The sequence below is a fragment of the Polyodon spathula genome, chromosome 18 (assembly GCF_017654505.1).
Source record: "Polyodon spathula isolate WHYD16114869_AA chromosome 18, ASM1765450v1, whole genome shotgun sequence".
Lineage (NCBI taxonomy): Eukaryota > Metazoa > Chordata > Actinopteri > Acipenseriformes > Polyodontidae > Polyodon > Polyodon spathula.
Genome location: NC_054551.1, coordinates 18,473,717 through 18,499,703, shown reverse-complemented (window position 1 = coordinate 18,499,703; position 25,987 = coordinate 18,473,717). Strand labels below are relative to the sequence as shown.

Genomic DNA, 25,987 nt, shown 5'->3' with positions numbered 1-25,987 from the left:
CAATTGAATGATTGATTAGTAATCGAGTCTTGGTACAGCTGCATAAAAGCAGCATGTTTTTACTCACTTGGGGTTGTGTGTTTGGTGAGTGGAGAATGGGTGTGGAGAGGAGAGAACTTAAAACGATAACTAAATATATAACCATTGTTTTGACTCACCATGTTTGTCTGTTAGTCCACTGTTTAAGTGTTAGTCCGTTTTATTTGTCTATTTATTTTGGCGTCAGCTCCTGTGTCCTGTTTTTTGTACTGTTTTATTTTATAATAATAAATCGTGCAGCAGTGCATCCATTTATCATTTCATCTCGCAGTACTGTGTGTTTCTTCTGGTCTGACGTCCCCACTACAGCTGTCTTTGTCACAGTAACCCATTCCATACCCTCACCACTCCTGGAGTGATCCTGTTGCTCTTCGTTGTACTGTCTCCTGGGTCATAATGTCTGTTTGGTTCCTGTGTGACCAGAATTGGAAGCTTTACTATAAGTGGAGTGTCACTTGTGTATTATACAACCTCTTTGCAGTCTCCTTGGGTTTGTACTCTATACTTCTAGCTCTATACCTAAGCATTCTGTTTTTCTTTTTGATTACTTTTTGTCACTACCTGGTTGCTGACAGCGATGAGCAATCAATACAATAACATGTGTTTTGTATTATTCTATGTTGAACATTTGGTATAGCTGCAGTGGCTGAGAAATCTCAGTGAACCTGTCTAGTATTCATATTTTAAAGTAAATAATATTACAGTGAAGTGAAGTGCATTTAAGAATTTAAGCTGCTGGCTGTTCATCTCCACATTGCAGAGGCTTGGCAGTCGACAAAGCTCTTGTCAGTATGTGTGCCTAATTTATCTGAATTTGTGGGTAATGTCACAATGAAAAGCTCAACAAGAGAGTTGCCCCCCCTGGGAATAGAATGGAGGTTTTTTTGGTTGTTGTCAAAGTAGAGAGAGGTCATGGATAGCTTGGAGGAGAACTGGCACTGTACCCGGCACATGTGGCATTTAAGCTTTAGTAAAAAACAAAATGCCTGCATTGCGACTCAACGTGATAGGTTAACTAAAACACACGGTTAAAAAAAGTAGTTACTGATACGCAGTCAGACTGGCTTGGAGGTTGTGTATTTAGATATGAGATATACAAAAATTTAAACAAGCGATTCCAGGGTTTGACCTCACAACCAAAGCTTGTCTTTGACCTGTACGGTTTGTGTTTTTGTTCAGCCCCTGCCTCTCCTATACAGTGACAGTCATAGCAACAGGGTTAGCAACGGGCAGTAGGAGCCCTTCTGACACACACCAGAATACCAAAGTAATGCTCTGCATTTTCTCAGAATTCTATTGCTCATTAAACTACAACAAGTGCGGTGCTGATGTACTACACACTTGCCTTGTTCAGACTGAGTTGCAACTTAGTCAGACCCTGTTGAACAGCTGGTGCGTTAAATTCCTCAAAGATATTTATTACCTGTAGGGAAACTAAGCTAAGACTCTACCAGGTAATGAAAAAGGATGACCAAGCTGCTAGGACTTCCAGATATTATCCTTATTATAACACACGATTATGCTAATTTTCCAATAGACTTTGGTGTTTTACAGTCTTTTTATGCCCAGTGGTGTAATAAGATTAGGTGGTGGCGCGACATTCATGTATAATAAGGTTAATAGTAAAACTGCTAACCTCAGCTTTTAAAAACACACTCTACCACCAGCACATGAACAGAACAAAGAACTGTCAAAACCAAAACAAACAACAGTGCCCTGCAGATTTAAAAGTTTTATCCACAGAAGACAGTGAGAAGTTTGTGGAAGAGAAGAATAACCTAAGTACTTCAGTAAGAAATTACCTTAGTCATGTTCTCTGTGGAATGTTACGAAATTTAGACCGATGGCCCTCAGAAAATATAGGCTCTTGAGTGATGAGGACTAGATTCTCCAAACAAGTTCTGCTCCGATTCTTAGTGATAATGCGTGTAAGTTTGCCTGCGCGAACACCCTTCCTCCCAAAAAAATGTTAATTAAAAAAGTAAATAAGTAATCGTTTAAAATTAAGGGAGCACTGCATTGGTGGTCCTGAGGGTTAGGGACACAAAGCTATGGACTGTTACCTAGCTGACTGAGCATTCAGGATTGTAGAACTGAACAAAAAACACATCTGTGGTTACAAAGGACTAAATAAAATGTGCTGACATGTATCCCAAGGGTTGTGTTTGACATAAGGCCTGCTTATGCCTATACTGTATGCATGATTTTATACACACCAAAAAAATAAATAAAAAATCGGATTCAACATTTCATGGACAATAAAGTTATTTTTGGTGACCTACTTTCTCAAGGTACTGAGATTGCATTAGCTATTACAGTAATTGTATCTTACATCTTTTTGGCCTGAAATGTGAGTTTTTTTTTTTTTTTTTTTTAAAAAAACACATGTTTAGTGCACATGTAGTTTCATTTTAAAACATGTGGTACCTCAGCAATGTTTTCTGTTACTAGCTGAAAGTGTGTCAGTCAGTAGGGACAACAGAAGTTTGGTTATTATTTGGTAGCCAGTGAAGGGGTGGGAACAGTTCCCTCATTCAGATGACCAAGCAAGTGCAGCACTAACTGAAAGCATGGCTTGGAAACAGAGAATCCTTTAAGTGTAGTACCAAATACAGTATCATGTCTTACAATAAAAATACAAGTCCACTATAACATGTGTTTCTTTAAAAGACTTGCATAAAGTGAACAGAAGTACACAACCTATAAGAGGTATGGAATTATTTTGTAAGCTACATTCACTTTAAATGCCACTGGTGAGCGTTTGCATTGGAGAAAGTAGTTCCATACAGTCTCTCTGCTATGCACATTCATCCATTCATTCTAAGGTCTCAAATGTGCAGCTTTGAGAGAGGAAAACGCACATTTTAGCAAATGTATATTGTAATTTTAAAACATGATGTCCGGTACAGTACTGCAATAGGCTGAAGAATTCTGTTTGCAGGAAATGCCTTTTAGATGGTCTTGCACTTGCTTGGTTATTTCACCTAGAGGATGAAATTGTTCCCACCTCCTAACTGGCTTATTTTCTGTCAATAACCAACCAGCTGCTTCTCTTAATGGGTGACTTCCTGGGTACATCAGCCAGTTACATGCTGGTGAAATGACTAAGGGAATAACGCAGTAACAGACCTCCTAGAAGGCATTGCTTGCAAACAGACATTTCTTTAACCTTGTGTTATACCAGAGATCATGTTTTAAAAAGAAAATGCATGTTCACTATAATTTTAAACGGCACATTTGAGACCTATCTGGTTAATGGTGGTTAATTAAGTGCAAACTGGGTAAGAGTTGTGGAATGCTTTTTTTGGCTAGTTTACTTTCCAACACCAGTATTCTATTTTCAATGTTTCTAATGTATGTAGCTGACATGCTTTCTTTGTTTTCCTTCAGGCCTATTCTGTCTACGATAGTGAAATCGGATATTGTCAAGGTCAGTCGTTCCTGGCTGCGGTTCTCCTACTTCACGTGAGTACCTGTGGGGTTTAGTAATGAACAAAGTGCCTTTATGGGGTACAGCTAAACACTCCCCTGACAACAGAGAGTACCATATAAGCCTCCTATTGCTGAGGTAAGCAACTATGGTCCTGGAGGGTCCATTAAAGGTTTATTAGATGTAATTACATAATTCAGTATGTTCCGAGCTGGTGAGAAGATTAATTGGTTCAAATTTATAATTAAGGACTTCAACAAAGACCTGACTGTGTTTCCATCTCTACCCACTATAACCCTACACACTTCTTCCAATTTAGTGGATAGTATGCTAAATATTCCTTAAGCCCAGATATTCATAACTGATTATTAGATTTGTGTTCACTTTGTAAAAAAAGTAGGACGCAGCTTTCAAAATGATAACAGTACAACAATACATTGCGTCATTTCTACTGCCTGCCGCTACAGGCAGCTGCTGCCAAAAGAGCGTTCCAGTGCTTTTTTCCAAACCTAGCCAACTTGGAAAATGTTTGCCGTGTTTTAAAGGTCACTGGGTGATTGTGTGTGTGTGTGTGGGGGGTGGGGGTGGGGGGGTCGTACTGTGTTTTTTCGAAATGGTAACAAACGAATGTAATTATTGGCTCATTATAAATAAAAAAAGAATCAGGTTGAGAAGAAGAGCACCGGCAAACAAACAGCTTTAATTTTTTGCTGTTGTGTTCGTCAGGAATTATTTAAAAAAAAGCAGCAATGTGACTTTTGTCTTGTGTGCTGCAGCAGGATGAACATTGTTCTAAAGCACAGAGAGGTATGCTAAAGAATATGGCAAATCACACATAGTATATCTACAGGAAAAGGAAATGGTTTGGAGATTATATGCAGTACCAGTCAAAAGTTTGAGTACACTTGCTGGAAACTAGGTTTTTTCATAATTGACAATGTTTTACATCGTATACATTTCTGTAAATACTTGAAAATGAAAACACATGTTACAATCTATAAAACAAAACATAAGGAGTATCACAGCAATGTTCAAGAAAATTGAAAATTGTCTCTCAATCTTGGATTCCTCAAAATAGCCACCCTTTGCCTTAATAACAGCCTTACAGATACGAGGCATTCGGTTAACAATTTTCAGCAGGAAATCACCCGACATGTCTTCCCAGCTCTTTTGCAGCAATTCCCAGAGATGCAGGGCACTTCTGGGTAATTTTGCTTTGACTCTTCTGTCCAGTTCGTCCTATAAAAGTTCTATGGGATTGAGGTCTGGAGACTGGGCAGGCCAGGTCATTAGATTGAGTTGTCCTTCACTTTCCTTCTTTGCCAGATAGTTCTTGCACAACTTTGAGGTGTGTTTCGGGTCATTATCTTTCTGAAGAATGAAGGACTGCCCAACTAGCCGTAATCCTGATGGAATGGTATGCCTCTGAAGTATGCTATAATAGCCATGCTGGTTGAGCTTGCCATGGACTTGGTAAAGATCATCAACTCTGCCAACAGCAAAGCAACCCCAGAGCATGACACTGCCTCCTCCATGCTTGACAGTGTGAACCACTCATGCGCTCTCCCTCTCTGCATCTTACAAATATTTGGCGGTTGGTCTCAAATATTTCAAATTTTCACTCATCGGTCCATAAGACAGACTTCTACTCCTCAAACGTCCACTTTCTGTGTTTTTTGGCCCAGGCAAGTCTCTTCCTCTTATTCTGCACTCTTAACAATAGTTTCTTTGCAGCAATTCTTCCAGTTAGGCCAGTTTCACGCAATCTCCTCTGAACAGTTGATGTTGAAACATCTGTACTTCTAGTAGCATTTAGCTGACCTTGTATTCTGCGGTCACCCTTGGCCTGCCTGACCTTGTTCAGTCCTTGTGAGTGCCAGTTTCTTCAAATGGTTTGATGGTCTTGGCCACAGCAGTTACAGACACGTGCAAAGTTCCTGCGATGTGTCTTAAAGATTGACCTTCATTTCTTAAATTACAGACTGTCTTTTTTCTTTGCTTAATTGAGCGTATTTTGCCATTTTCTGCTCCCTTACATTCAGGAATGACAAACTTGTGCCTGTGCTACCTATATTTATAGTAATCATGGACCCTCACCTATCAACAATAATTGGTGACAAAAGGTTAATTAGGTAACATGCTAGTTAACTCAGAGAACATCTAACAAAGACACTTATACTGAGGCCAGTGTTCTAACACCGTGTTATACACATTTCAGACTTTTAACTGACTTGGGCTTCAAACTGAAATCCCCTTGCTTTTGGTGACCATTTAATTGAAATTGACAAGATTTACATTTTCATTTAAAATTGTAACTTTTGAATCCAATTCACTTAGATTATATAAGTACACATATCATATAATTAAATATTAAGTGTTTCTAGACAAGTTTATACAGTTAAAAGCATAGATAATCATGAAAAACCCGGTTTCAAGCAGGTGTACCTAAACTTTTGACTGATACTGTATGTGTGTGTGTGTGTGTGTGTGTGTGTATATATATATATATATATATATATATATATATATATATATATATATATATATATATATATATATGCACACACACACACACGCAGTGCCTATAGAAAGTGTTTCATAATGTTCACCTTTTGTTGCCTTATAGCCTGGAATTAAAATAGTTTTTTTTTTTTCATTTATCTACACATTCTACCCCACAACTTCCAAGTGAAAATAAAAATGTAGAAATTTGTAGAAAATTAATTTAAAATAAAAACTGAAATAGCTTGGTTGGATAAGTGTCCATCCCCATTGTAATAGCAATCCTAAATTAGCTCAGGTGTAACTAATCGCCTTCAATATCACATATCAAGTTAAGTGGCCTCCACCTGTGTTAAATTGTAGTGATTCATGCGATTTCAGGATAAATTCAGCAGTTCCTGTAGGTTCCCTCTGCTGGGTAGCGCATTTCAAAGCAAAGACTCAACCATGATTACAAAGGCGCTTTCAAAAGAACTCCGGGACAAAGTTGTTAAAAGGATGGGTATAAAAAAACATCAAAGGCCTTGAATATCCCTTGGAGCACGGTTAAGACGATTATTAAGAAGTGGAAGGTGTATGGCACCACCAAGACCCTGCCTAGATCACGCCGTCCCTCCAAACTGGATGACCGAGCAAGGAGGAGACTGATCAGAGAGGCTACTAAGACACCAATGACAACTTTGCAAGAGATACAGGATTTTATAGCCAAGACTGGTCAATGTGGCATGTGACAGCAATATCCCAAGCACTACCCAAATCTGGCCTGTATGGTAGGGTGGCAAGAAGGAAGCCATTACTCAAGAAAGCCCACCTTGAATCTCATTTGAAGTATGCAAAAAACACTGAGGAGATTCTGTAGCCATGTGGCAAAAAAGTTTTGTGGTCTGACGAAACTAAAATTTACTTTTTGGCCTAAGTGCAAAGCGTTATGTTTGGTGCAAACCCAAAACAGTGCATCACCTGAAGAACACCATCCCTACTGTGAAGCATGGTGGTGGCAGCATCATGTTATGGGGATGTTTCTCATTGACAGGGACTGGGGCACTTGTCAGGATAGAAGGGAAAATGAAGGAAGTCCTTGAGGAAAACCTGCTGCCCCCTGCAAGAAAGCTGAAACTGGGATGGAAGTTCACCTTTCAGCATGACAACGACCCAAAGCACACAGCCAAAGCTACGCTGGAGTGGATAAGGAACAAAAAGGTAAATGTCCTTGGGTGGCCCAGTCAGAGTCCCGACCTTAATCTAATCGAAATTTGTGGCATGACTTGATGATTGCTGTCCATCAACGCTCCCCAAGGAACTTGACAGAAGTTGAACAGTTTTTTAAATAAGAATGGTCAAATATTGCCAAATCTAGGTGTGCAAAGTTGGTAGAGACCTATCCCAACAGACTCACAGCTGTAATTGCTGCCACCAAGTATTAACTCAGGGGAGGGTGGTGACTTATCCAAATATGATTTGTTCTGTATTATATCTTATCCATTATGACTTATCCAAATATGACAGTTCTGTATTTTTAGTATATAATGTTTTTCTCAGTGAGAACTTTTTTCCCCTTAACAGTGTGGAGTATGGTGTGTAGATAAGTGGAAAAAAACTCTCATTTAAATGCATGAAACTCTGAGGCACAACAAAATGTGAATAAAGTTCAAGGGGGAGTAGACTTTCTATAGGCACTGTGTAATTATATATAATATATATATATATATATATATATATATATATATATATATATATATATATATATATATATATATATATATAGAGAAGATAGAGAGAGATAGAGAGAGAAGCTCATCTTATATTGAACACCCGTTTTTAACGATCCCAACAGCAAGAACTGATATATATATATTTTTTTTAATGCAAGTTAGCCCTATTTGAATGATCACGTACAGGATTGACCTGGATACAATGATCTCAGTACTGCCGACACTGAACTTTCTCCAGTGTCAAGTGTGTTATCACCATTCTTGACTAATTCAATCATAACGCTAATTCAAAGATGACCTATTGTACTATGAAGCATGCATGATGAATGCAATCGTTGCCTGTCCGTAATCTTTACACAAAATGGCAAAAACCCAAAATAAATAAAGCCAAAAAAGGGGAAAGGGGTCAGAGCACATTGTGTGACACCCAAGATTGGTAACTTATAGGAAACCATAAGGCTACCTTTCCCCTATTTGTCATGCATGAATGTAGCAGGGGGAGATCTGTGCTGACTCTGCTGGTGTGTTCACAGGGCTACAGGTAGAGGGCGGCAGTTGTCCAACAACCGCCTGTGAGTCATGGCAGTGACACAGGGAGGTGGGAAAGTGGGTGTGTGGACTTTCCCCCTCTCTGAATGGCTGAGAGGCGAGTCTTGGGAGATTGTTGGCCCTGTAAAACAATGCTCCGCTGTTTCCTCAGGTCTGCCCACTTAGACGCGCTGAGAGTGCTGAAGCTCTGATTCAGGACCAGGAATCAGCCGGGAGAAAAAGAAAGAGTTTCACAGCGAGACAGTGAGAGCGGGGAACCCTTGGGCAGACCCCGGCATATTGTAAAAGAGCAGGCTAGTTAGCCGGCAGTGTAGGACGGTGATCCGGGTCGCACAGGTAGCGGCGACAGGGATATAGCTGTCAAGTGCAGCACCTTTTTTCTTTGTAGTTTTGTTACTGTTTTATTTTCCCTGTATCTTTGTGCCTTCTGTTTTGAAATATTGTTTCGAAGCACCTGCAAGGGCGCCGGTATTGTGTACCATCGCTTGGTATGCCCGTGGTTCTGTTTAACATCGTTGGTAAGCAGATCACGGACCCACAGCGCCATCTGCGGGCGAAAAGAAAAAGAGCACCCCGAAATAAAACTGGGCACCTGTGCGGTGTTGCCAAATCCACTTGTCTGTCTCCTGTGTCAGTGAATTACCCACCACCCTTCCACACGTGGTATTAGAAGTGGGATTCACTGGCACTGCCCCAAGCAGTGCATCTACAGAAGGAGCAGACTGGCAATGGATGCTACCCAGTTTGCCGCAATGATGGACCTCCTGCGACAGACGCTCACCGCGGCAGTGCAGGGGGCGGCTAGACCCGCAGCTCCAGACCACTCCCTGCAGAGACCCACCAAAATGACGGCCGAGGATCGACCTGACGCCTACTTGGAGGTGTTCGAGGCCATGGCGATCTCGGCCCGGTGGCCCCAAGCTCAGTAGGCTAGCTGTTTGTTGCCCCAACTCGCCAGGGAGGCTCAAGCAGCTGCGAGGACGCTGTCCCCAGAGCACATGCTGGATTACCCCCTGCTGAAGGCAGCCATCCTGAATCGTGTGGGAGCCACCCCGGAGGGCTACCGGAAGAAATTCCGGGAGGAGCAGTTTGCGGCGGGAGAGCACCCCCGAGCTATTGCCCACCGGCTAAAAGATTATGCCATGGGCTGGCTGAACCCGGACGCGGTCACCAAAGCCAGGCTGGTGAAGCTGATCGTGGTGGAGCGGTTTCTGGAGTGTCTGGCCCCGGGACCTCGGCTATGGGTCCAGCGACAGGCACCAGATACTCTGGATCGGGCGGTCGAACTGGCGGAACAGTACCAGGCGGCGGAGTCAACGCCAGCGAGATCGTCTGGGAGGAGCGCAGCTACCGGATCGACCCCTCAACTTGCCCCAGAGAGGGCGAAGGGACTTGGGGGAAGGGGTAGTCCAGGATTTGGTCGGGGGGTGTTGGCGGGAGCTCCCGGCCCGGAAACTGGGGCAGGGTGGGGATACCCATGGGCTGCTGCAGTGTCGGACCGGGGTCTCGCACGGATGCCTTATCGGCGAGCCCCTTTTATGGCTCCAGTGTTTCCCCCTTTTGCCAAAACTTCGGGGAGAGAAAACAGCCCACCGAGGTGTTGGACGTGCAGGGAGGTGGGCCACCTCGCCCGGGACTGCCCCGTGATGGAGTGTGACCTCAGCCTACCAGGTAGGCGCGTTCAATTACCTCAGTCACTTCAGCATACAGGTTTTGTTATTCCTGTGACAGTGGATGGTACAAAAACCCAGGCTCTCTTGGATTCAGGGTGTGGTCAGTCTCTAGTACAGGAGAGCCTAATCTCACCGGGGCATAAACGTATATTGCGACGGGTGCATATTAAATGTATTCATGGGGATGTCCGCTCCTATCCCAAGATCAATGTGTGTATGACTATTGGCAAGCAGGTGACGCAAGTGCAGGTAGGATTATGTCCTTGATTGCCGGTACCAGTAGTTCTGGGATGGGACTGTGAGCAGTTTAAAGATTGGTTGACTGCCCTGACAGCCCCGTCCTCTTTATTGGCGAAGAAAGAGGAAGTAATTGGAGAGATTTTTCTCTTTCGCGATCCAGGGCGTGACGACATGCTGGGCAGGCTCTTTGACCAAGCAGCAGTGGTTAATGGTCGGGTGGTCGAGCCCAGACGCGCCGCCATGTACCACCACTTTGAAATTGATCGAGACCTGCTGTACCGTGTTGATAAATTACACCAGACCGGTGAAGTGCGTCATCAGTTGCTCATTCCTCAGCCCTTTAAGGAGGATTTGTTGCAGCTGGCTCATGCTATTCCCCTGTCTGGTCATTTGGGAATGGATAAAACTAAAGCAGGGCTTGTGTCACGGTTCTTCTGGCTGGGGCTGGATGGCGATGTCAAACGGTTTTGTGAGCGTTGTGGGGAATGTTAAAAGGCCAGCCCTAGAGCCGTTCCACGAGCCCCACTGGTGCCTTTGCCCCTAGTGGAAGCTCCGTTTGAGCGTATTGGGATGGACATAGTTGGGCCATTAGAGAGGAGCGCGGCAGGATACACCCACCTACTTGTCATTCTGGATTACGCTACGAGAGGCTATTCCCCTCCGATCTATGTCCGCTAAGTCTGTTGCCAACAAGCTTGTAAAGGTTTTTTCCCAGGTGGGGATTCCCAAGGAGATACTATCTGATCAAGGCACCAATTTTATGTCCCGGCTAATCCGCGGAACATGTAAGCTTTTGGGAATTAAGACCATTAGGACCTCGGTGTTTCATCCTCAGACCGACGGTCTGGTGGAACGCTTTAATAAGACCCTTAAGAGCATGTTGCGCAGGTTTATTCGTAGTGATGTGCGTTACTGGGACCAGCTGATTCCTCCCCTTCTCTTTGCGATCAGAGAGGTTCCCCAGGCTTCCACAGGGTTTTCACCATTCGAGCTGCTGTATGGGCGGAGACCCCGGGGCGTGCTCGATCTGGTCAGAGAGATGTGGGAGGAGCAGCAGGACAATTCGACCAATACCGTCCGGTATGCGTTGGACCTGTGCAAGCGTCTTGAGTCTGTTGGGAAATGGGCGCATGACAATTTGCAGCAGGCACAGTACAGACAGGAGACACAATATAACCGAGGAGCCCGGTTGCGCACATTTCAGCCGGGGGATAAGGTACTTCTCTTATTACCCAGTTCTGCGTCGAAACTCTTGGCTAAGTGGCAAGGACCCTTTTGAGGTTACACGCCAGGTTGGGAAGGTGGACTATGAGATCTGCCAGCCGGCGCGATGGAGAGAAAAACACATTTATCATATAAACCTCTTGAAGCCTTGGTTGCAACCAGAGGCATTGTTAGTGGCGCATGCAGATGATGTCACGGACCTGGGACCTGATCTTTCTGTGTTGGCAAGAAAAGGATCGGTACAGATTGCTGAGAATCTGACACCAACACAGAAATGTCAGGCTCACGGTCTGGTGGCGGAGTTTCCTGACGTGTTCTCTTCCATCCCGGGGCAGGCTCGAGTAGCCCATCATCACATTGATATTGAGCCAGGGGTGCTAGTTCGCCAGAGGCCATACCGTATACCTGAACGTAAAAGACAGGTAATAAAAGCGGAAATTGACGAAATGCTGAAATATTGAATTTCCCCAGGCACCAGCGGGTACTTCAGTTAGTTAAAATTACAAGGAAAATTAAATTAATAGCTAGTTGAGGCACCTTTAGCAATAATAACCTCTTTTAAACAATTAGGATATTTGTCAATGAGCTTTTGGCATGATACTTTAGTGATTTTTGACCATTCTTCAACTCAGAATGGTTCCAGTTCATTCAAATTCCTAGTACTTCTCTTGTGCATAGCCTTCTTCAAATCATTCCAAAGATTCTCAGTCAGATTTAAATCAGGACCGACTAGGCCATTCCAGAACCTTTATTCTTCTTTAACTGTTCTGAAGTAGATTTTGGTGTGTACTTTGGATCGTTGTAGTGTTGGAATGTTCAGTTGCGCTTTAAACCAAATTTTGTAGCGGAGGGTTTGGTATGCTATGGAATCCATTTTACCAAGTTGGAACTAAATTTTCTGTGCCGTTAGTGAAAAAACAGCCCCATAGAAGGATATTACCATGCTTGACAGTAGGTATGGTGTTCTTTTCTTTGTACCTCAGCAGACTTTCTCCAAACGTAATGACTATCAGCATGACTAAATAGCTCGATTTCTGTTTCATCATTCCACAGAACCTTTGACCAGAACTCATATCCATCATTCAAATGCTGTTTTGCAAACTTTAAACAATTGTTCTTGTGACGTTTTCCTAAGAGTGGCTTTTTCCTTGGCCTGCAACCATTGAGACCTTCACCATGCAACACTCAACCAATGGTTGCAATGGAAACCCCAGTCACACTTGCAGTCAATTCACTTTGAATATCTTTGGCAGTCAATCTCGGATTGTTATTATTCTTCCTCACAATTCTTCTACTTGACGGAAGGAATACGGAATGTCTTCAGATAGCTCTTTACTTTTTCCTATATTGACTTATTGATAATGACAGCAATCATCCTATTGCCTAACCCTTGTATACTCTCTAAGAATGTTCACCTGCAATCCAGCTTTTTCTAGACTAGAATTAGATTCTGCATTATCATATTGAAATGTCATCAAAGTGTGTGAATACTTTTGAATTAGCATTTTTTGAGTTTTGCAAACACAACTACTGAAATAAATAATTGTAGACATCTATTTTTTGTAACTTTTTTCCCCTCATCCACAAAAGCAAAACATTTGATACGAAAGATTTTTCCTAAAATTCTTTTTCTAGAAATTTCTAGAAATTATACACTTCCACTGGGGTATGTAAACATTTGACTACAACTGTACTACAACTGTAAATAAATAAATTAGTTTGTCTATAAAAGCAGAGAAAAGAAAATGCATCTAAGTATTGTTTATTTATTAATTTTGGCTTTCACGACATAAACCGAAGTGACACTTTTTATTGATTAATTTTTTGGAAACACGTTTGATGCATTGAAGTCTGTATACTGTAAACCAATGAGCTCCCCATCGTATACAACTGCAATTAAAATTGTACGTTTTACATACATTTAGAGAATCATTTTTAGAATGAGAGAAACACTTCTAAGTTCAAAAATGTGTTTAATTTGTGTACCACTGTGTTTTACCCTTATTGTACTTATGTTTTCTATTTTAGTCATCTTGAAATATGTGCTTGCAATGTGGCAATATACAGAGTGTATGCATCAGAAATTATTTTCCAAAGTAAGGTGGCCAAAAAGAGATTAAACATCATTCATGCAACTGTATAAAATGCATTTGTGTGTTCTTTTTTTTCTATTTTAAGGTGAAAATTCAAGTACAGTTGTTCTATGTTTTTTTATTATGATCACAGACACAAAGAAAAACCATGGAATCAGTGACACTTTTAGCTTAACAGTCTTGACTAAGGGCTCTTATTTCATGTTTTGTAGCTTCAGAACATTGTCTTAGTTGTTGGCTGTCCCCTCTTACATTTGCAAGATGTGTGCAATTCATTCTGACTGGGTCTTATTGCCTACACTCAGATATTGTGTTTTCTGTTATATGATAGACTGTGTTCAGATGCTTTGACTATGGGTTCAGGAGCTGCTTTTAAGTTCTACTTGACTGCCATAGACATATGTATTGCAGGTTAGATCCGCCCATGTGTCTTTATATTAGTAAGCACCAGCTTTGGCAGACATCTAGAACTGAAGAGCAGCAAGAGTTGCAATGTCATAAAAAGTGATTGTAGCAAAGAAAATAATCCCATAACTCCAGGGTGTGTACTTTAAGTCTCAAATGTCCAGTTTTGAAAGAAACATGTGTTATAGTTAACTGGTATTTTTATTTTAAAACATTACATATGGTACTACACTTGGTTAAAGACATCTCTGTTTGCAGGCAGTGCTTTCAGTTAGTGTTGCACTTGCTTTGTCTTTTCACCAGAAGGGTGAAATTGTCCCCACCCCTTCAATGGCTTTTTCCCCCTATTGACTGTTTAAGCCAGTAACATAAGCTGAAATGACCCAGGAAGTGTAAACAGATTACCTGAGAATAAGGCATAGAAACTGAGAGCCCCCTTAAACCTAAAGTAGTACCAGATAAGATGTATTAAAAATTTAAATACATTTTTGTTATAACACTGCTCATCTAAGACCTATTTAGTTGATAGTAGTGCAAAACAGGTAAAATTTATAAAATTATTTTATTATCTACAGTACTTCTGTTTTGGTACCGCTCTTTACTGGTCTTAAACAGCTAAAGCAATATAGTGTGTGAAACGTAATTCACTTTAAGCGGAGAGTGCTCTTATTCCAAAAGCTGGAAACTAAAAACCCTTACGCAGTTCCTCCAAGCCTGTGTGCATCTTATTAGGATTCCTGTGTAGAATCATCCACTGGACTCCACTGAACTGCGTCTACACAGCTGCATGGCGTTACCATCATTATGAAGAGCTCTGCAATCTCATTATCTTGCCAAGGGGGGGGTCAATGCATACAGAAATAAAAGCGGTGTTACATGTACAGTCTACACGCTCTCATATGGAGTATAACAAGCAGAACGTGGAAACTTGTTTAGCAAATTCTAGTTCAGTGAGCATTTGAGAAAAAAAAAAAAGATTTTAACATGTCTTTGTCCTAGCAGTGAGGGGCAATAGGAAAGCAAATGAACAAGGACGGCGCTATACAAATCTCTTAGTATGCAGGAGAAGTGCCTGGTGTCAGGATTATTAATGAATCAGCCTGTCTACCAGTAGGAAGTGATTTAGTCAAGGAGACATTTGTAAGTGCAGTGATTAAATACCTGCTTAGCTCCTTCAGATAGGGGGAATTCTGCTCATAGATATTCCGTGTGGATGCAGTGATATTGCATAAAACTCTGTGATCAAACTAGAGGAGGTTATTGACATGCAAAGAGGAACATTTTACAATGAAAACTGGGTTATAGCTCATCACAGTCTCATTTTTATTTAGTTTGGATATAAAAAAAAAACTTGCATTTAAAGCCTTGTGATAAAATAACAAACTTGCTGTAGCCGTTCTGTTTTTTCCTTATTCTTTTTTTGGAGTCCCCCCCCAGGCAACTTATTACAGCCTAGCCTTGCTACAAATAGCAAGCATTCTCATTTCAAGGGATTTAATGACCAGTGGTGAGACCTGAAGCCAAAAGTTTTTCACATAATTTGGAAGACTGGTTCCTAAGGTTCTTACAGCAATACTTACATTTTAGGACCCACATGGGTAAAGGGTTAGGCTGAAGTTTGAATAAAACTTGTCAGTTACGACTTTTTTGCATTTTGCCAGAAGTGAGTATTGGTGTTGCTAGTATTTTCTTCTGAAAAACCCTGTTCAATACGAGTACAATGAGGTGCTACACATGATGGTAGGGTCTGCATTGCACCCCAGGTGAATCTTTCTACGAACGTCAGAGACGGACAGGCAACAGCACTGGTTGAGTTGGCATGGAATGACCGCTATATATATATATATATATACTGAACATCAAAAGAAACGTATCACTTATATGTGGATAAAATTCACTAGATATGATTGAAAAAAATGACAAACTCTGTTTTAGAGCAGGTGCAGTGACTTTTTATTGTCCTGATTAACAACTGACTTCATGCAAAATTATCTGTCGATGTTGGGCAGGTGTTGTTTGGTCTCCCAGTTTGTGGCCTGTCATTGAAAGATTGTGTCTGGTTATACCGTCTTGCTATGTTTGAACTTGCTGGCTATGAGCACCCATGTTGGTGAGCCACAGTACACTGCCCTAGTCCAGCCTCCAACATGGCGATTGTACGTTGGCGCTGCTCTCTTGACAGATGTGGCATACTTTCTTTATTGTTTTTATTCAAGATTGCAATTCAACTGCAGAAATCACTCCATATCCAGTGTCCAATCAACTGTCTAACTAATTAGGGATTAAGTGCATGTGCTTCAGTCATAACTGACTGAAGGTGACCCCCTTGTAATAGCAATCCTAAATTAGCTCAGGTGTAAGCAATCGCCTTCAAAATCACACACCAAGTTAAGTGGCCTCAACCTGTGTTAATTTGTAGTGATTCATGCGATTTCAGGATAAATTCAGCAGTTCCTGTAGGTTCCCTCTGCTAGGTAGTGAATTTCAAAGCAAAGACTCAACCCTGATTACAAAGGTACTTTCAAAAGAACTCCGGAACAAAGTTGTTGAAAGGCACAGATCAGGGGATGGGTATAAAAAATATCAAAGGCCTTGAATATCCCTTGGAGCACGGTTAAGACGATTATTAAGAAGTGGAGGTGTATGGCACCACCAAGACCCTACCTAGATCAGGCCATTTGTCCAAACTGGATGAACGAGCAAGAAGGAGACTGATCAGAGAGGCTACTAAGACACCAATGACAACTTTGCAAGAGCTACAAGCTTTTATGGCCAAAACTGGTCAAAGAATGCATGTGACAAAAATATCCCAAGCACTCCACAAATCTGGGCTGTATGGTAGGGTGGCAAGAAGGAAGCCATTACTCAAGAAAGCACACCTTGAATCCCATTTGAAATATGTAAAAAAACACTTAGGAGATTCTGTAGCCATGTGGCAAAAAAGTTTTGTGGTCTGATGAAACTAAAATGGAACTTTTTGGCCTAAATGCAAAGCGTTATGTTTGGCGCAAACCCAACACAGTGCATCACCTGAAGAACACCATCCCTACTGTGAAGCATGGTGGTGGCAGCATCATGTTATGGGGATGTTTCTCATCGACAGGGACTGGGGCACTTGTCAGGATAGAAGGGAAAATGAATGGAGCAAAGTCCTTGAGGAAAACCTGCTGCCCCCTGCAAGAAAGCTGAAACTGAGACGGAAGTTCACCTTTCAGCATGACAGCGACCCAAAGCACACAGCCAAAGCCACATTGGAGTGGCTAAGGAACAAAGTAATGTAATTGCTGCCAAAGGTGCTTCCACCAAGTATTAACTCAGGGGGGTGGACACTTACCCAATTATATTTCAAAAGTTATTTTTAAAATGTTTATACATATATATATATATAACACTAAAAAGATGTTTTGTATACATATATATAATATATATTATATATATTGAAGGACAACTCAATCTACTGACCTGGCCTGCCCAGTCTCCAGACCTCAATCCCATAGAACTTTTATGGGACAAACTGCACAGAAGAATCAAAGCCAAGCTACTCACAAGTGCCCTACATCTCTGGGAATTGCTGCAGAAGAGCTGGGAAGACATGTCGGGTTATTTCCTGCTGAAACTTGTTAACCGAATGCCTCGTGTTTGTGAGGCTGTTATTAAGGCAAAGGGTGGCTATTTTGAGGAATCCAAGATTTAGAGACAATTTTCAATTTTCTTGAACATTGCTTTGATACTGCTTATGTTTTGTATATTGTAACATGTTTTCATTTTCAAGTATTTACAGAAACGTATATGACGTAAAACATTGTCAATTATGAAAAAAAAAATAGTTTCCAGCAAGTGTACTCAAACTTTTGACTGGTACTGTAAATCTGACTAACTTTGGGCCCTTACCATCAGAGTGAAGTTGTCAGCACACAGGTTCTAGAGGCACATCATGCCAAGATCAAAATAAATTCAAAATAAACAGGGCTTAGAAGAGGGGGCTAGATTGTAGATAGTTTAACCTTATCAAGTCTATCCAGAGAAACAATCTGAGGATGCATTATAAAGTTTTGATGCATTAGAAGGAATTTTATTTTGGTATATAGACTGCCGGGCCACTGAAACTCCTAATATGGGGTTGGTCCACTGTTTGCCATGATCACAGCCTTGACAAGACATAGACTCTACAAGGTACTGGAAGTTGCCTTGAGGGCTTGTTAATCCATGCTAATATTTCACGCAGAGAATCGTGATGACAATTGTGTTTTCCAAGTTCATCCCATACATGCTCATTTAGATTGAAGATGCATGAAGACATTTTTGTCATGCTTCTTAAACTGTTCATGCACAATTCAGGCACAGTGGGTGGATGCATTATCATCTTAAAAATAGACAGCACCATCTGTGTACAAGGATAACATTGTTGGATGGTAAAGATAAATTCAGCCTTCCAAAGTAATTAAGGGATCCAGGGTACCAGGATAACTTTACCCCCACCAAGGCTATGTCAAAACCAGTCAGGTAAATACGTCCTAATGAGGTTGCCAGACAGGGTATTTTCAGAACAAAGTGACCCTCTAACCATGCTTGCTCTGTCATTGGGTCACACTGCTCATTATTATCTCCCACTGGGGATGACATCCCCTGCAAAATAAATATACTGCAGGCATATTTGTATATGTCTAGAGAATCACTAACCCAATTGTCATGAAACTTGGTATGAACATTAATTAGGGTTATTTTTTGATGCTGGGGGATATATTGGGTTGCCTTTCTGTCTGTCCGTCCATCCATCCATCCATCTATCTATCTGTGTTTATATCTGGAGAATTGCAAATTGTGATTAATAAATTAATTGCTAATCCTGTACTTGTATGTTGTTGATGTATGTCATGGTCATTAACTTTCCTACTGTTGGCTCTAATTTTGAATTTACAACTGTGGCAGATGATATGTGCTACTGATAAAATGTACTGATGGTTATTGCATTGTCCTAAAACTGAAGGCGAAAAAAAATAGATATTAACCTCAAGAGACCTCTGCGGCCATATAAATGAAAAGATTTATCCAACCTTCCCTTTCAAAGGAAAGCTGCCACCAGAAGAAAAAAACAGTCATAAATCTTAGCGGAAGCTAATGCTTAGTTTATCATTGCACAATTATTTATCTATTATGTAAGCCAGTGGTGTAGTGGTAAATAAAACATTGGGTACATTCCCTTGTTTGGTGGTCCAGGCTATTGTTTCCAGTTTTTTAATTGGGTTTGGAGGATATCAAGGGCAAAAATGAAAAACATGAAAATGCCTTTCTGGCACTCAGTTATACAGGGACAGTGACAACACTGTTTTAAAAATGATTTTGATTTTGTAAATAGTACAGTTACTTTAGAATGTAGCAAAATAGACAGGAATGAAACATTAAACAAATGTGGGATGCTATAGGTTAATTCTGAGCTCTGAAATTGAAGGCTGTTGCCTAGGAACATTTAAGGTTCTCAATTATTACACATTTACGGCTCAGAGAGCCGAGAAACAGACCCGTTGTCAGTTCTTGTTGGGTAACGGAGCATTGTAGCTGTCAATTGGTTTGAAGTTGGCCTTCATCATCTCAATAACTATGGTTGAATTGGAGAAAAACTAAATTCAGGCAAGTGTGACAGTCTGACATCAGGTTCTGTGTTTCTGAAACTCTTGAAGGTGGAAACAAGGGGAACAGAACTTTATATCTACAATTTCCTAATTACATTTCTTAACTGCTTAATATCCTTTTACATGTGTTCTGTATGATTTGTTATTGTTTTTTCTGCTTAGATAATATATGCTGTGCTCACTAACTATTCTAGCAAAAACTGCTGTGGGAAAGTGTATAACAGTACAATGGTGTATGTCTAGGGTGGAAATATTATAGTGTTACAGAACACCCTGCAAAGTTTACAAGAAATGCATTACATTACCTGTGCTTTGTCCCATGTTGTCTGTATTGCTGTTATTTTTTAAACCTGTTGTAATGACCTTGTTTACCTATGATGTGTGAACAAAAAAACAGCTCTGTTCAAGTTGATGTGGTCTTTTATGTCCCCACCTACCTGGACGTCAATCCATCCTGGCTTAGGCAAGCTTACCGCTTTCCTGCTTACACACACACACACACACACACACACACACACACACACACACACACACACACACACACACACACACACACACACACACACACACACACACACACACACACACACACACACACACACACACACACACACACACACACACACAGAGGATCCATAGACCAGTCATGTAACAGTATAAATCTCAGGTTGTTATAAGTAATATACACTGAGTGTACAAAATATTAGGAACACCTTTCTGTTATTGAGTTGCACCCCCTTTTGCCCTGAGTTCGTCTGGGCATGGACTCTACAAGGTGTTGAAAGCGTTCCACAGGGATGCTGGCCCATGTTGACTCCAATGCTTCCCATAGTTGTGTCAAGTTGGCTGGTAGTGGATCTCTACTCCGAATAGCTTGTTCCATCTTGTCCCACACAGATGCTCGGTTGGATTGAGATCTGGTGACTGGGCAGGCCACTGCAGTAAGCTGAATTCACTGTCATGTTCGTGGAACCATTCCTGGACAAGCCTAGTCTTGTGGCTTGGGGCATTATCCTGCTGAAAAAATCCATTAGCAGATGGACACCGAAGGGATGCACCTGATTGGCAGTGATGTTCAGATATCCTGTGGCATTCAAACGTTGCTCCACTTTTATCATGGGGCCCAATGTGTGCCATGAAAACACACCACCACCACCAGCCTGCAATGTTGACACGCTGCATGATTGATGCAAGTATTCATGTGGTTTTCTCCATACCCTAGTCCTCCCATCAGTGTGAAAACAGTCAGGAACCGGGATTCATCAGACCAGGCAGTGTTTTTCTCCAGTGCCCAGTGTTTTCGTTCCTTAGCCCACTGCAACCGCAGTTTCTTGTGTTTTGCTGAAAGAAGTGGAACTCTGTTAGGTCGTCGGCTGCCATACCCCATTCATGTGAAGGTGTGACGAGTTGTGCATTCTTTTATGGGTCTTTCGGCACCAATGTTGTACAGGACTGTCAGCTGACTAACTGTAGCCCGTCTGTTGCTCTGCACAATTCGTGTCAGCCTGTTTTGGCCTCTTTCATCAATGAGCCGTTTTCGACCACTGGCCTGCCGTTGGCTAGATGTCCTTTGGATGGTGGACCATCCTTGATACACACGGGAAACTGTTGAGCTTGAAAAACCCAAAAGCGCTGCAGTTCTTGACACACTCAAACCGGCGCGCCTGGCACCTACTACCATACCCCATTCAAAGGCTCTTAAATCTTTTGTCTTGCCCATTTACCTTCTGAATGGCACATATACACAATCCATGTCTCAACTGTGTCAAGGCTTAAAAATCCTTCTTTAGCCTGTCTCCCCTTCATCTATACTGATTGAAGTGGATTTAACAGGTGCCATCAATAAGGGATCATAGCTTTCACCTGGATTCACCTTGTCAGTCTATTTCATGGAAAGAGCAGGTGTTCCTAATGTTTTGTACGCTTAGTGTATGTCCCAGTTTTAATTTAAATGGGTTTAAATACGGTAATGTAAAACAACAATAAAACCCAATGTTTGTGTCAAATTGCATTATGGGAGGAATGGGAGCCACGACCTTACCACGTTATAACCGATTCCGACCTATAACGAGTCGCGTTGTAATGGAGTAGCACTGTAATGGGTTTTTGTAAACACTGTAGAGGGTTCTGTAACACATTAAACACCATCAACATATTGTGATTGTGTATGATATGAATGACAGTTGTATACACAATTGCACATTATTAAATTGTAAAGTAATTGTATTCAAATGTAGTTTTGATTAGTTTTTTTTACATTTCCCTCGACACTAGAGTAGGGTGTTTGCAAATATTCTTGGTGGATCTGGGTTATGTTGCTCCAATATTGAGCTATGTCATTTTTTGCTAAATCTATACCTGACAAGCTTGTCTTGAAAATCCTTACGCTTGTATGCAACTAACAAAGTTGAAAAGTCACATTGACATATGATTGGAATGGAATTAGAAAGGCTTTTCAGTCCTATCACTTACGAGGCTCCAGACAAGTACAAAGCACCCCTATAAAAGCTCACCAAAAGCATAGCAAAGTACAGTAAAGCATGGTAAACTGTGGTAAATGGTATAACAAACTGCAAAATCACTGTGGTAAACTTTTTCTATGGTTACACCTGATGTGGTATTTGCAGTGTATTTGGTAGTTCTACTATATACCCAATTTCTCTGATTCTGAGATTCTCTTGTTTTTAGATGCCAGAGGAGCAAGCCTTCTGTGTGCTTGTGAAGATCATGTATGAGTACGGTCTCAGGGAGCTGTACAGGAACAACTTTGAAGATCTGCACTGCAAGTTCTACCAGCTGGAGAGACTCCTGCAGGTCAGTGGAAGGTTGTTGTAGAAAGCAGAGGATGCACCATGGACATTCATAGAGTGCTGAAGTTATTGCACGAATGAGGGTGGGGCTTAAACCTAAAATTAACAGCTGAATTCAGTCACTTTCCTTAGATCAAGCTCTGCATCTGCTTAGCAATGTGTTGTATGCGATAGGTACATTTCGAAATGAGATCCTGTAAGAAAAATAAAATTCACTCAGGACCTCTGAATATCATAGAAAAATGCTGTTTGCAGAAAGTAGATTTTCATAAAATCTGTTGAAAGTTGGGTTATGGTAATGGGTTATTTTGAACTTGGCCGTGCTCTGCATAACTTTTTTATTTTGATCCTGTTGTAAAAAAATTCATAGTCTTCAATAACTAGTTACTTATTATATATCATCCCCAATGCTCATTCTTAAACACTATGAATCATATTAAGTATAGGGTATGGAATGGGTTACCTAGTAATGCAGTAGAGTCATTGGAATCCTTTAAGACCTAACATGACAGTGTGGAGATCAATCAGCAACTAGGAAGTGTCTACTACCCTTTGTCCTTAGTATATCCTATTTCCAATTATGTTATCTGGTCCTGGTTTCTGTGTAGTGCTTACACTATTGGTTAGGGTTAACTTTGTCAACTCCTTTTAAAGACCAGTCAAGTTCCCTCTAGTTCTTCTTTGTTCAAGGTGAAAGAGATGAAGTTCAATCTATCTTCATAAGTGGTATTGCATTATTTATTATTTCAAAGTCTTTTATTTTCACTATCTCAGTTGAAACTGGTTGTCCCTCATGTTTTTCCAGAAAAAAAAAAAAAAACATGTTCTAAATGTTTGCCATTTACTTTCATTGAAAGAACTACCACATCCTAGTCACATGGGCTCGCATTTGAGTACCAATCATTGTTTTTCCGGAAGTACAGCATTGAGGTATCTGCAAATGCGTTTGATAAATATTCTTCAAAATACATTATTAATTAAAATTCATCTGTGCATTTTATATATAGGAAAATCTGACACCAGCAAAATGATGGCAATATGTGTTAGGTAAGATGTACTGGAATTATTTTGTTAGCACCATGTACTTTAAACTGCAAAATATTCCCAACACCACATCCTCAGCGTTCAGAACAATGTGAGAGGAAAGCATTGAACTGCGACATGTGTGTGTGGCAGCTCTGGAGGGGCCCCTGGTGTTTACTGGCGCAGTTTGGTCACTGATGCATCTGAATTACTGCAGTCTGATGGAAAAGCTGTCTTGATTGATGTTCCCAATGTATAATTGATGTCCAGTGAAAGTTTTTATGTTGTGATTGATTTAAAGGTAGATGAAACCGTTTGTTGACATGTAGAGTTAAGGGATTGCTGAAGCACAAGTGTGGCATAGAAGGTTAAGTGTGTACTGTAATCTAGATAGCAATAACTAGAGCTGCTGCAGGGTAAACCTTTTAAAAGTTTACCACAGTGAATTTGCAGTTTTCCCCCCATGCTTTTCTCTTAGTTATACTGTGCAGTTACCATATTTGGCCATGTTTTTTAACACGAGAACCGCCACGGTTATACTCATACCTAGAACCGCCGCCAGCGGTCATTATGATGGTTACATTTTAAACAACCTCAATATTAAAATTAAAGACAAACTATCACATACAACTCAAAAGTTTTATTCACGCACATCATATCATTTATAAATGAACAATTAAACATAAAACAGTTTATTTTCTAACTTACCACATATAAAGCACTACTTCAAAAAATGAAAAAAACTGTAATAAAATAAACATTTCAAAAGAAACGAGTGTGTAAACAGGTGTATGTACATACAAAACTGTAAAAAATAAATAGTTTTTTTTTTAAATATAAAAAAAGAAATAACTCAACTCCCATTAAGTAACGTGAATGCGCTTTCAGGTAAACAGACTTCAAGGTAGCATCCTAGGTAGCACAATCCACACAGATGTGACGCTTTCAACCTTTCCTGTGCATTTACCACATGCTGTGCTTTCACATTGGACACAGATATCAGAAGTTTTATTTTTATGGCATTTAGCTACCTGGCATTGTTTCTCTTGCGTGTGTCACTGGGTGCAGCACTAAATCTAGGTTGAGCTGCAGCCTGCTGCTTTGCAGTTTTCTGATGGAAATGTTCCTGCTGAAGCACTGTGGCTGGCTTCAAGACGAAATCTCTCCTACTGATATATTCCTGTACAAAACAAAGGAATTGATGACTGCCAGGTCCATTACATTGTAAAATACAGCAACTGGCCTCTGGCGAGAACTGGCTTTCACTGAGTACTGACATGCCTTCTGGTCTAAAACATCCACATCCACGTCCACAATTACATTTTTTCCCTGCTTGCACTTGTAAACAGTTAGTGTAGCACAGTCATTGTGTTTCAAAATTGTACTGGAGTACAGCTGGGATGCACGTTTTGCGCAGATGGAGGAAGCTCTCATCTTGCTTTGTTTACTTCAGCTCTTTTGGTTTCAGTCAAAACATTTTGTGCAGCCCATCTTCCCACTGCGTCAACACCGGGATTTCTAGTTTCCCAAATAGTGCCATCCTTCCCAGTCTCCTGAATGCCAGTTCATGCAGTCGCTGTACTTGGTATGTCTATGGGCGAAGTGGTTGGCATGGCTGGCATGCCAGCAGCTGCTGCAGAGACAATATAGGCAAAGTGGCTGGCACTGCAGAGGATTCCCCAGGATTCACTGGTGGAACTGCCTTTTTCACAAATCCAGGATTCATCGCTGTGGTGATCCCTCACATTCCTTGCATCAGAATCTGCTTTGGCGGTTCTAGGTGGGCAGGATTCTAACTTCCTTATTTTTGTGATCCTGCCTTTCAAAGGCCTTCAGGGTATTTAATACTTGTATTTAAGAAAACTCATAAATGGACAACCACATAACTTTCAGACGTGCAGAGTAATGAAAATTTGAAAACCTCAAACCGTCAAAATGACTGCCGTGGCAGATCTAGTGTTAATATGCTTTATTATACCTCTCTGGGCTTACCTGTGCTTTACCATGCTTTCACTATGCTTCATATCACTTTACTATGCTTCAACTGTGGTAAACGTTTTTACGGTTATCTGCATAAAAATGGTTTACCGTTATCTGTGCACAGGTGTGTAGTGCTATATTTAGAAGTGAGGGGTCACTATGATCTCAACTCAACAGAATTGCAGTTTATCACTCTACAGTAGTTACATAACTAACTCATGAGTTGCAACGGTGAATGTATAATGGGTTCCATATCTAACTTTAGCTATATTAAGAAATGCATGGAAATATTGCACTTTTTGAGTGGGGAACTATAACGCGAAATAACATCACTTATAAAATGACATGTGACCTTCATACAACTTGAACATAAATAATAAGGATTCAATCTTGAAATTTGTAATAATAATAATAATAATAATAATAATAATAATAATAATAATAATCCTATGCGTAACATGGGATCACTGAATGGTTTCGACCAGAATCAGCTCGTCTCACTGTCCTATTGCAGACGCTAAATGAGACTGACGTGTTTAAACAGAAGTGCATCCATTTGCAAAAAAATATTTGTGTAAGGCCACAGGTACCCTTTATTTGTTTTTTTGGTTTTTTTTTGCAATGAGTTTTATCTTCTGAATAAATGTTTCGCTTATTTTATCGACTTGATTTCTGAT

At 40.8% G+C, this 25,987-nt stretch overlaps 1 protein-coding gene across 2 annotated transcripts in view; it reads left to right on the top strand.

Annotated features, from left to right (window-relative positions):
• rabgap1l (RAB GTPase activating protein 1-like) overlaps positions 1–25,987 on the top strand; it is a 378,634-nt gene that overhangs the window by 242,148 nt on the left and 110,499 nt on the right. For both annotated transcript variants that reach the window (XM_041277492.1, XM_041277489.1), the window contains 2 exons: positions 3,430–3,504; positions 22,186–22,311. In XM_041277492.1, coding sequence (XP_041133426.1) covers positions 3,430–3,504; positions 22,186–22,311 — 201 coding nt within the window. The remainder of the gene's footprint in view (positions 1–3,429; positions 3,505–22,185; positions 22,312–25,987) is intronic.